The sequence below is a fragment of the Tauraco erythrolophus genome, chromosome 10 (genome assembly GCF_009769465.1).
Source record: "Tauraco erythrolophus isolate bTauEry1 chromosome 10, bTauEry1.pri, whole genome shotgun sequence".
NCBI lineage: Eukaryota > Metazoa > Chordata > Aves > Musophagiformes > Musophagidae > Tauraco > Tauraco erythrolophus.
This window is the reverse complement of record NC_141474.1, coordinates 8,836,568-8,848,687: the sequence shown is the minus strand read 5'-3', so window position 1 is coordinate 8,848,687 and position 12,120 is coordinate 8,836,568. Positions and strand designations below refer to the sequence as shown.

At 36.2% G+C, this 12,120-nt stretch overlaps 1 protein-coding gene across 3 annotated transcripts; it reads right to left on the bottom strand.

Moving 5' to 3' along the window:
- Nucleotides 1-915: 915 nt before the first annotated feature.
- Nucleotides 916-11,160, bottom strand: LOC104374531 (regulator of G protein signaling 21). 3 transcript variants are annotated; one of them, XM_009980664.2, is made up of 4 exons: nucleotides 7,101-7,170; nucleotides 3,536-3,612; nucleotides 2,151-2,317; nucleotides 916-1,175 (listed from the first exon to the last, which is right to left on the bottom strand). In XM_009980664.2, exons 1-4 carry the CDS (start codon nucleotides 7,109-7,111, stop codon nucleotides 972-974), a joined length of 459 nt encoding a protein of 152 aa, XP_009978966.2. In that variant the 5' UTR covers nucleotides 7,112-7,170; the 3' UTR covers nucleotides 916-971. The 3 variants fall into 3 exon arrangements, with proteins under 3 accessions (XP_009978966.2, XP_086473376.1, XP_086473375.1); XM_086617250.1 differs by having other exon boundaries at nucleotides 3,536-3,597; nucleotides 7,101-7,111; XM_086617249.1 differs by lacking the exons at nucleotides 3,536-3,612; nucleotides 7,101-7,170 and adding an exon at nucleotides 10,982-11,160.
- Between the last annotated feature and the right edge of the window lie 960 nt (nucleotides 11,161-12,120).

Sequence of the window (12,120 nt, the reverse complement as noted above, 5' to 3'; positions counted from 1 at the left end):
TAAATCATCTAATAACACTGAACGAGATCAGTGTGTGCATTTGGAGACATCTGAAGATTGCACTAGAATCCTAGCATATCTTGCTCATCTGAAAAATAACTCCATGACTAAATTCTGATTTACATGCTTACTTGCCTAAAACTGTCTCTACTTATATGTGTTTAATTGAAAAATTGTAATAATTATTGACGTTATTTCTTCATGAGTACATGGGGACAGTCTCACTGATACATTTGGAAAAGCAAAGAGAATGAATTATTAATTGAAAATGCACAAAGGAAGATATACGCAGGTTTTTTTCCAAAATGCTTGCACAATTAATAAAGGAAACTTTTCAATAAAAATTCAAATTAAATAAACACAAAGAAAATCAAAGAGATTCATATTGGAGAGCTGTATTATGAATCATTAATTTGCTTTAAATGCCAGGAACATTTGTTAGAAAGCAGCTGCCTATTTATTATTTATTATCATAGTATGTTATCTACCATATTTCTGCTTCTCCTGTTTGAATTGGTATAGAACATATTTAAAAGAGGATTTAAATTTTTTTAACAAATTATAAATAAGATGATGAATGAAAGACAATGTATTCAAGTCCCCTGAAAGGAATTTACTTTTTGAGGTCATATTTCTAAAGAAAAATCAATGGCAAACCGGAAAATCAAAACATTCTGCTTAAAAATGTGAAAACAGTTTGACAAACAAAGCAAGCACTGGAAAAATTATCAATAGCAAACTTTGCTAAAAAGGTAGCTCAAATGTCTTAGCATGTTCCATCAGGTTTCTTGAATGTTTCTCCACCAACTTTATTGGAAAGTATCATGTGCATATCGTACTTAAAAACAGGGAGCAAAGGTAATTCTTAGATCTGGTTTGTACAATCACTTTAATAAAATATTATCTGTACCGAGCTGCGATAGGAGACATTTACAAATTCATAATCCCTCAGGTCTTTGGCATTTATTTTCTTACAAAAATGGGAGCCATCTCTTCTGATTTCTGTTCTGCTGCTTCTTTACTAGTTCCTTGTACTCTTCTGACCTTAAAAACCTGGGGAAAGAGTCCTTTGCCATGAGACTATAGATTAACCTCTGAGCATCGTCAAAGCAGCTGAGAGTTGGCTCAGAGATATTCTGAGAGATGTGGGTTTTGGTATGGAAGTCAATATTAATCTGTAGGAAGAAAGGAGGCATAAAATTAATGTCAGATTGATTGGAAAGCTGAGGTCTGTTTGCGTACAGGACGCAATCAGCATTTGAATTTCTTTCCAAATACCCTGGGTGATGCAAATAAGCAGGAAGGTCATCCCTTTGTTTTCTAGCACATTGTATTCTTAAGTTTATTTGGCTCTTAAAAAGGTGGCATCACTGAAAAAAAAAAAAAGGGGGAGAAAAACTTGCTTCTGGTTATCTCATCTTTTTGCCAAACTAAATCTTATGAAGATACCGATTACTGAAAAGTAAATTAGAGATGAAGGTACTCAGCATTGTTTCGGTTTTGGCCCTATTTTGTAAGGATTTTTTTGGGTTTAATAATACTAAAATAGATTTCAATCACATGTAAGTCATGGAGACATTCAAAGAATTCTCATTGTCAAAGACAAAACCATAAGCGTAAAAGTTTGTTAGAGAGTAGAATGTAAAGAATACTTAATTAGCAATTTGTTCCTTCACAGTAAGCATTTTTAAAATAATGATTAAATTGAATGCTATGACGGAAAATTTTGCATGTTTGCATTTTGATTTTCATCATGTCAAAAAAACTTACACAAAAGAACAAATACAATCATTAACATTCCAATGTATTGCTACCTAAAATATGCAGGAGATGGTGCTTATTGCATTATAAAAACAGTTAGGGAAATCAAATGATATTGAACATATACTTCCTTAGAAATTTTAGGTGAGATAAGCCCATGCCCTCTGTGAAGAGAGTATTTAATGCATTCTATTTAACAATAAGAGGTCTTTTTTTCTTTCACACAGTTCCACGCAGTGTTTTCCAACTGATAAATAACTGACACAAAAATAGAAGTACAGCCACATTGAATTGCTTTTTTTGTCCTTTCAGGAAGTTTGGATCTGAATTTTCCACTTGATTCCAATCCTCAGTGAGCACCCAAAGTACATACAAAAAAACTTTTTTACCTCCTTTGGAGCATCAGCTTGTATAAAATCAGAATAAATCTTTTGGGCTTTTGAGGCGATCTTAGTGGAGGACTTGGTTTTCTTGAAGTCCTCGCAGGCCAGCCAGAACTCCACATTCTCCTCACTGAACTCTGACTTCAAAAATGTCCTAAAAGCTTCCAAGCCATCTGGGGAAAAATGCATGAGATGATGGGTGGAAGAAAACTGAAAGACCAATGAAGATTCTATGTATGTATATGTGTGTGTGTATATATATATGCAGAATACATAGTGACGTTTATGTATCTGATGTTTTGCCTGGCAGCCAGTAGTTAAGAGGCTGTTGTGGGGGAAATAAATAGGAGATGAAACTATGGTAATGGTAAGGTGACCAAGGGAATTCTTTCAGAGAGTTACTAGTTGAGGAATGCTCCCAATACCTGCCTGCTGTAGCACTGACACACTAGTCTAAAGGAGATCCTAGAGATTTTGGTTCTCGAGAGGATTTATAGTGACTAGAAAACAGAGAGATTTGAGGCTGACCCCTGGTCTAAGCAGCACCCAGAAAATCAAGTCATATTGTGGTAGTGTGCTTCTCTCAGGGCTGTGGTTAGTCTGCCTAAATAACACTTAAACCTCCTTTGTGTAATGATCAAGATTTGGGTGAAGAGAAGTACTCTTCGTTACTTCTTTGTTCAACATTTTTTGCACTTTTAAGAGAAAAAAAAAATGAAACAAAGAAAGGCTTGTTTGGAATAAATTGTTTTAAAATGAATCTATATCACAAGCTCTTAGAAAAGAAAGCTGGCAGCACCCAAATTCAGTTGTGTTAGGCGAATCGATGCTATGCAGAAATAGTGTGGAGGCACTGCAGGGTCCAGGCTGCAGAGCTCCAGCAGGAAAATAGCGTAAGGTAATTTTTAACAGTTCCGTATGGTTTGGAACTTAAGGTCAGTAGGAATGGGATTTCTCTGAGAAGTGACTTTGGATGTTTTAGAAATAATCAGGTTCTGTTTGACTGATAGTCAGTGCACAACATATATTTATTTGTTAACAGGAATAGCTAAGAAAATGTTTGTGGTTTTTTATTTAAAAAAAATGGAAAAAACAGAACCATTGCACAGAGTTTAACAACCTTATCTTCATAAAACAAAACTCTTTTAGAGCACTTCTGCCTTCTTTTAATATTCCTTAAACATTGGCCAGAAGGTATATTGTGTTTGCAGCCTGAAGAAACACGTTCCCTCTGCCTTTCAGCACAGCAGCCTCCAGCAGCAGCATTGGTGTGGTTCAAAACCTGTGGAGAGTTGGACTGGAAAGCAGTGTAAGAACCTGACAGCAACGTTAGTGAACTGGGTTGACAAGTTGTTTTTTTTTTTTTAATATATTTCTCACATACTTCTTACCTTTATTAGCTAGTAGTGTATCCACAGACTCAGAGCAGGCCATTGTTTCCCCAGGGTCTGACCTGTGGAAACAACATCTATCCTTGAAAATAGCATTGTGATCTTTAGCCTGTGCAGTCTATGGTAGCTACTCCATTATCTGATTATCTCCTTGAAGGAGCAGGGTGAATAATTCATGTTACCCTATGCGCTGCATAAGAAAGTCAACGAAAAGTGTGACACCTTTCTTTTTAAGACTGTAGAGAACTATATAGACTCATAAAGTACAGCGTTATTGGACACTGGCAACTTGTTTATTCACCCAGGAGGCAGTAGTGATACTTGCAATTTGTTGAACTATAACAAAAACATAGGTGGGATATTAATGTTCTAGAGTACATACTGAATTTCTTCTTGAGTTCAACGGATTAATCATTAATTTATATGATACGTTTTGCTTGGAGTGAGTAGAATTATCTAAAGCGTTATCATGCTAGCAGTGGCAGGATAAGTGGGCATTATTTCCGTTTCTTAGTGGTATAAAAAAAATTTAGTAATTTCATGTGTTTGTCTCTTTCTTTGTAACTTACTGCAGGCTTAGAAATGAGACACAGAACTAAAGGGACGCTTGCTCTCACAACGCCTGGGTGCTCTGAAAAATGTTCAAGCTGGTTCAGAAGCACAGCTTAGAGAGCAGGCTAACGGGGGACCTCTGCACCATCTGAGAGGCAAAAGGATGTCAGATAAGGGAACTGCAAGCTGAGTGTGGGGAATATTGTTTTCTTTTAACTTGAGAAGGATGGTCATATTCAATTTAGTCTGTGAGTACACAAATAAAAGAAAACTGTCTTTCATTCATGCAAAACTATACTTTGATTAAAATTACCACTGCATGAGGTTTAAATTTAAACATTCAGCAGAGAAAAATAACTCCTCTTATGAGTATTATTGTTATTGCTTGCACTTTTTGTGACAAAACCTTGGAAGAATATGATTTCTTGAAAATGAAGCATTTTGTGGAAATGTCAGAGCGATATGTGGAGATGTCAGCATGTGCCTACCTGCTTTTCCCGCATGTCAGTTTTTCAATTTGATTTTCTTAGTTTCTTGGCAGTCTGTCAGTTTGCAGCCTCAGGCATCCCAAATGAACATTAGTCTCATATCTACTGTTTGGTGATAAGCAGGAATAAATTTGATCATGTAGCTCATATTTTGTTTTAGAATAAGGAGCATACTTCTTCGATAAACCTCAGTTCAGTGGTTTGTAACTGAAATTTTTTTAAAATAGGATTTTGGGGGGTTTTTTTAAGGAAAATTTTGAAAAAAAATTCAAATCTTACAAATGTCCTCGGCCAAAATTTGAGCTAGAAATTTCAAGTGTTAATCAGTTTTTCTTGTAACCTCTAAAGAAAGGTAATAAAAGCTTAATAATTTTGTTGAGCTTTTACGCTATTGTCTACTCAGAACAGACTCAATAGAATGCTTTATCCTGATTTATTTTAAATTTTAGTAAAACTAATGCAAATTATTTTTTTAAAAAATATAAAAGTTTAAAGGTAATTAAGAATGTTTTACTAGCGTTTTTTACTTGTGAAAGATCTTGAAATAAACAAATAGTTCAAAGTGCAAGGCCAGGGCAGAGTAAGTAATTGATATCTTTTTCTTTTTTTTCCCTATACAGATACAGATTCTCTTTATAAGGAGACACATAAGGTCTAGAATATCTGCAAGAATACCTGGAGAGGTAGGTAATATTAAATAGATCAGTATCTCCTGTTGCTTGTGTTGAAACTGTTACACTTACACGAATGGTAAAGAAGCATTAACCAGACAAAGCGAGAGGAAATCAACTTTCTAATCCTCTGGTTATGTATCTTGTATAGGTTACAGTAGGCAGGGGGATTTGAAACTCAATTTACATTTTATGTGAATATAGTAGTCACCTGACATGTTGGCAGCTCTGGAATGATTTGTCTGCACCTTCTCTCTCATTTTGTGGTAAGAAAGGGGAAATAGGAAACTTTGGAAACATTTTGGTTTGCTTCAGTGCAAAATCAAAACCAATTCCAGGATTTTCAACAGGAACAGGTATCTTACATTCTGACTAGACCCTGTTTCCATTCAAAAAACCTCACAATTTTCATGGAGGTTAGTGGTTCTATACTTGAAAGGTTTTTCTCAGTTGGTCTTTCTGATTTCAGTCATGTGAAATTCATGGGATGTAATTCTTTTCTACCTCATGCCTAGGTCTTATATTCACATTCCTTAGGGAGAACGTTAGTTCATCCTAACTAAAAGTGGAACAGGTCATCCTTGGTTCAGGAAGGCATCACTAGCCACAGACACTGTCCACAATATTGAGGGGTGGGAAATTTGGGTGAGTAGAAAACAACGTGGAAAAGGCTCTGCTAAAATACAGCACCTGCCTGCACGTGCTTTGCTGCTCTTCCTCTAGGCTAGTGTTTTAAGAACATGGATTCTCAAGGCTGACCAGATGCCCATCCATCAGGGGAGTGTTTTAAATTAACCTTTGATGTGAATTTTGCTGCGCTTTTGTCTGTCTGACCAACAGGGTCCTGAAATCTCACCTATGGAAAGACCTTTATGCTAACTGTTGACATTCTGTCACCGTATATACTAACTTAAAAAAATAGGTATTTTAGGAGCTAAAAGGTTCCAGAGTCTGATAAATGGACCAAACACTTAGTTCCAGATAAATGTTACAGGGTTTTTTCAATTTACAAAAAACCCACCCTACAATTCTGTAAAAAATATTTGATATTCCTAAGAGGACTCTCAGAGCTCGATGGTCCAAACTCTGCTTTGGAGTGTATAGGTTAGTTTGAGAGCTGTATTCCACAGCCATTTGTCAGCATCACCAGTAATAGCGTTTTCTAACTGTAAATGTATCAAAATATTACATGATAGCGTCACCATGTTACATAACCATAGTTATAATTATTACAACAGACTGTGATATTGATGCCTTTAACAAGCAAGGGTTTTTTGTAGCTGTCAGTTTACTTGTATCCAGACTGCACAAAAATATATTTAAAAAAAAGAATTAAATTATGTCTATTTATACACACATACGCACACATACATAAGGGAAACTGGAGTTCAAATAGAGATGGTCTGTATTAAAAACACACATGAAAACTAAACATAGCATTATGTAATACTTTTTGAGACATCGTATGCTGATGGAATTAATCAGCAGATAATTTGTGTTAGTAACGGTAATAAACTTTTATCAAATATATAACAAATTTTCAGTTTGCTCATAAATATTTACGAGATCTCTTGTCAAACAAAAAAGGAAAATGAAAGACCAGGATAAAACAGACAGCATGAGCCTAATTCTGCTTCTCTTGCTCATGGGTAATATTATTTGATTTAATATTTACCATCACTCAGAGAATGATCTCACTAATCTCACAGGATTTACTTGAACGGGAATGGCAAGCAGAATTGACAAGAAATCAAAATAATCATATCCACTGTAAAGGGGGAAGGAAAATAACAGCGTTGACCATCTCATCCCATAAATCTTCTACGAATAAAATAGCCATAAACAGCAACTCACTTCACTGGCATTTTTTGCTCCACTGTCTGACTGTCACGGGTAGGGCAGAATTTCTTTTTCTGACTGATCTTCAAGCTGAAGGTAATGTGACAGCAGGAACAACACAATTAGCGTGTGAATAACCAAACAGTGCAATGCAAATTGAGAAACTGTTTTTAAGGCTTCTTTTAAAATTATTACTCTTTCAGAAACATGGCTTATTTTTTAACAGTGGCCATTCTAACTTAACTACCAAAAGTAATTTTAATTAAACACAATTTATATGTAAATATATCTTAAGCCATATTTCTATTCTGAACAACATCTTAACAGAGAAATCATCTTCTGACTTTTCTCACTGACCATTTGCCTTACTGACTGTGGAAAAGAAAAAAGGAAAAAATGGGTTCAGTGCACATAACTAGAAATTTCCTCAGTATCAGTATTTGCTCTCATATTGTATCTGCAAAGCTTACCCATCACCTTATACGTCTTGAAGATCTAAGGCCCTTGAGCCATTGTCTCTTTTGTTTATTCATGCAAGGCTTATCACAATGGGACCAAAGAGTGTTGGGGTGGCCATCATTATTGCTGTTACTAATAATGGGATCATGCAGCATTTGATACTTTCAATGCAGTGATTTTTTTCTACTCTTATTGATATTTCCGTCTGTGTGTCATCTTCTAGGAGCATCACTGTGCCCTGAAAACCTTTTAATATAAATTTGTCTTTTGCTTGTGATAACGACATCATTCTTCCCTCCCCAGCTCTTTTCTTTCTCTGTATGTTGCTTGCTGTCTTGAACAAGCAGGCTTCTTGCCTCTCCCCAAATCTCATCCTGCTGCCTAATCCTTTGTTCACCCTACCCAGCTTCCTGGTTCTCAATGTTTCCACTTGACATAAACAAACTCCCAGGATTTTCCTATATTGGATTATTATTATAATAATATATTGGAATGGATTTTCCTATACAGTATAGTCACACAAAAAGCTGTCTTTCTTTAGCGATGACTGCCTTCTAAAATAAGAAAGAAAAACGCGAGCACCAATGCCACATCTTGCCCTTAGCAATGTCAGGGGGTTGTTCCTTATTCTCACCTTTCATGGATCTGTAAAAGAAGCTTCAGGCGAAACTATTAGATGAACTTCACGTGGAACAAAAAGTACTGAATCTGGTCAACAGGGCTCCAGAAAGTTGAAATCGGACGGGAACAGATATAGAGGTGGGTTACTGGGATGATCAGGAGAATGAAACTGTCTTTTAGGAGAAAAATAAAATACTTCAGTTTGTCTGTAAAATGAAAGCAAAGAACAACTATGATTTCTCACAGGGAAAAAAAAGAATTATTTTAGCTTAAGGATCATATTGGCAAAAGAACTAATGTCTATAAACAGCCAGTGAATACATTTTTGCTAGAAATCAAACGGAGGCTTTGGAAAATGTGTTGTTTCTAACAGTTTCCCAGTAGAATTTTTGTCCTCTCTACTCCTCTGTACTTTGAAGACAGAGCTTCATATGTTTATGAACAAGATTATTTTAAATTGTTGCCTTTGATACTAGGAAATTAGAAATGTTGAACCAAGATACCCCTTTCAGTCCTACATAATGCTAAAAAAGATTACCGACAGCGAAATCTGAATCCTTTCTGCAATTTCTTACCTTTGCATCCACTTGCTTCTGAAAGGCATAACAGAAGGAGAAAAATAGGAATTGTCATCCTCATTGTCTGCAGGGTTTCTTGTTTCCCTTAATTGGTTATTTTTTCTTATTTCCACAGAATGTATATGGCAGACTGTAACATTGTGCCAGACAGGACCAAAAGCCTTCCATGCATTGTTGCTAGTAAGACTAACTTCAGCATCTTACAGGCAGAGAGAAAGCCTTTACGTTAAATCCTTTGTGACTGAGTCAGTCCCAGGTTTGAGCTTTGGTAAAAGAGCATAAACATAGTATAAAACCCAAACAATATTTATTTGTAGAGTTTCTGGCCTGGCTGGCTGTAAGTAGCTGCAACTTGAATTTTCTAACAGTGAGACTGACAATTGCTGTGAAATAGCACTTTTTTCCTAGTGTTCTGGTTTGTGATCACTGGTCTGCCCTTCTTTGGTAGCAAACGGGAGGTTCTGCAAAGCTGTTCATGCATTTACATGCATTACTATGTCTTGGTATTTTTAAGAAGATGTTTTACTTTTATTTACTCTAAGTTCTCACTGAGAAGTGACCAAGATTTAGGAGCACTTTAAAATAGGTGCTGAATTTTCAGCCAAGTAACAAAAGTCTAGATAAAGGCCTGATGCAAATTTCCTCCATCTTTCTTAGTGTAATGTCAGTAAAGTCAGTGCAGTTATGAGGACAGAGATGACACCAAATTAAGAAACATATCATTCTTGGAGAATTCCATTTATTTCTCGATGTTTGCCCTGTATCTAATCCCAATGATTGTACTATTCACCCACCTTAGAACTGTGATTATAAATTGACTAGTTCTATGTTTTTGAGGAGGTAATAAAACTCTTGTTATATAATAATCTCATTAACTTCTGTGAGACTATTTAAGAGGAAGGATTGCAGGCTCCTTGCCTGTTGGTTGTTTTTTTTTTATAATCATCTATGATACACATTTTTTAATTAAGTGTTCCAAACAGAGCAACAGGTGCTTTTTTAAAAATTTCTATCTAATTGCCTGACCTCTGAATAATACAGACATTGCCATCTCTTGAAGATTTTCAGTGCTGGTGGATACTTTTAAGTCAGTCTTAGAAGCCACAGAAGGGTGCTAAAAAGCACAAGTATCCTCACACTAGTACACAGAATAACTAAATGGAAGCAATCTGATTGCTGCTTGAGTTTTATGGGGTACTGATCACAATTCACAAAAACACAAAGAAGCTATGAGGGATTTTCACCCTTGTAGCCTGCTGTTCAGTGACTGCTTTGCCTACGTAAGCTGACTGTATTTCAGGTACATAGCAGATAATAGGGTGGTCATTATTATTATCCCAGTCCAAATATCAGAAGCACACTAACCAAAGTTAAGCGCAGTCACGTCTTCCCATAAAAAGTAGCTGGTAGTATCATCATGTACTTCCTCTGCTTGCAACTTAATTTCTGGAAAGAAACTCTAATAATTTAATGGAAATTCATGAGGAGAAAAAGTGATCTTAGTATTAAAACAAATGCATCAGCTGCTTGTGCAAATGTATTAGCTATTCATAATAAGCAGTATCAAGTAAATAAAAAGAAATATTAATATGTACTAGAGGTGGGCTGGAAACTGCACATAGAATTATTTCTAAACTTTTCGGAAGTCTGGATCCAGCTGAAACTGCTGATATCTGCAGCTTCAGTTCACTAATGATCCAGACTGGACTTGCGGAGTAGCTCAGGACCTTATCCGCTCAACTAATTTCAGTGTATTTTAAAAACTTTATTTGTGAGGCCTCTGGCTTAACACTTCCATAACTCTGCTGACTGTGCTATGGATTTTTGTTCTGAGTCCCCCGCCTTTGACAGGTCATAGGAGAGCTAGAAAAGGAAAGAGAACGTGGATCTATTGATTGAATGCTTCCTCCTTTGCTAATATTACTTGCTAAGGACTACTGATTTATTAAATGTTTAAATCTCCTGAACTTTTGGGCTTACTTATTGACTTTTACTGATGCTTATCTTTTATTCTTGAACTATCTTTAGGCATTAGTTTCACTGAGTTATCTTCCTTATGAAAAAATATTGACTGTTTAATTGAGTAAGGCATGTCATTTTTTTTCCCCTGACCTACATCTCAGCTAGGTACTAATCTCGACAGATAGTATGAAACAACTCTTCATGTGTAAACTATTGGAGTATTAACCTAAGAAATCACCTTCATTCATATATGTTCCTAAAAGTGTTGCCTTGTACTCACCTGAGTGCAATGTGAGAAAAGGTCACACTCTCCAATAGCTGTTTTGGTGTGCTGGTGTTCCCCCTGGATCAGGTTCAATATGTTATTGCCCTTCAGCATTTGGCCTCTGTTAAATCCATCCTATACCTGGGTTTGCTTGGATAGTGTTGTCTTGTATAGTGTAACCTCAGCAGAAAAAAAGTTCACGTTCTGCTGATCCAAGCAACTCGAGCAAACAGAGACTCGACTGCATTTCTTATGTTGGAGAAGCCAGGATGATCTGAGGACTGCTGGCATAATAGTAACATGGAAACGCCTGTCATATGGGATGCAAATACATTTTAATCACAGCACTATGTAAATACCTACCTTCCAATCGCACTGCACAGCATGGTCAGCTCACAAAAATCTATTTTTTTCTTTATAAATAACTCTGTGTGTTCAGTATGCCACAGAGTTGTTTTGCATAAGAAAATGAGCTGTTATTTTCCACCCAAGCAAAGCATGCCCTTCAAGTAAAATGTTTTGATTTATAGAACAATTTGTCAAAATGTTTTACAGCATTCTGGGCTCCTCATATACAGGATTTCCAAGTACTATACAAACACAAACCTACATTAGAAGAGAACTGGAAACAATTCTCAAAAAAATGTGCAACTTGGAAGATTGAAACTAGCAGAGTGTTTGGCACAGCTCATGTTCTGTATGAATACACTGTTATTTAAATAGCATCAGACTTCACGAAACTTCCTATTTGCACAAGAAGCCTATACAGTGCAGACATATAGGACCATATTATGATCTTGTCCTTGGAGACAGGTATAAATTGCACCAACACAAGAATACACGAAAGGTAGGCATTATGTCTCAGAAAGCTCTTGAACCATAATTCCCTGTATCGGTTGTCTCTTGAGTATTGCCTTGCAGATGGTCTGGAACAAGCCAAGCAGCGTTAAGTACTGAATGAACAGGAAAAAAAAATGTACTGATGTTTTTGGTTGCCTCTTTTTGTAAAAGACTGTTGCAAGCGTACTTCTGACTTCCCCAGTGTGCCCACATTGAGTAACATGGGCAAAGGATGTGTATGACACAGGAGAGCTCCTACTGAGTCCCTCACAGGGGGACAGTCCACATGAGGATTTAATCCTTTGAAGTC

Excerpts from the sequence above, each read along its gene's own strand:
- LOC104374531 (XM_086617249.1), bottom strand. The coding sequence starts at position 11,084 with ATGCTGAAGGGCAATAACATATTGAACCTGATCCAGGGGGAACACCAG. Across the intron at positions 2,318-10,981 it reads CTCACATTGCACTCAGGTGA|ATGGCTTGGAAGCTTTTAGG; the intron begins GTACAAGGCAAC and ends ATTTTTCCCCAG. Across the intron at positions 1,176-2,150 it reads AAGCTGATGCTCCAAAGGAG|ATTAATATTGACTTCCATAC; the intron begins GTAAAAAAGTTT and ends TTCTTCCTACAG.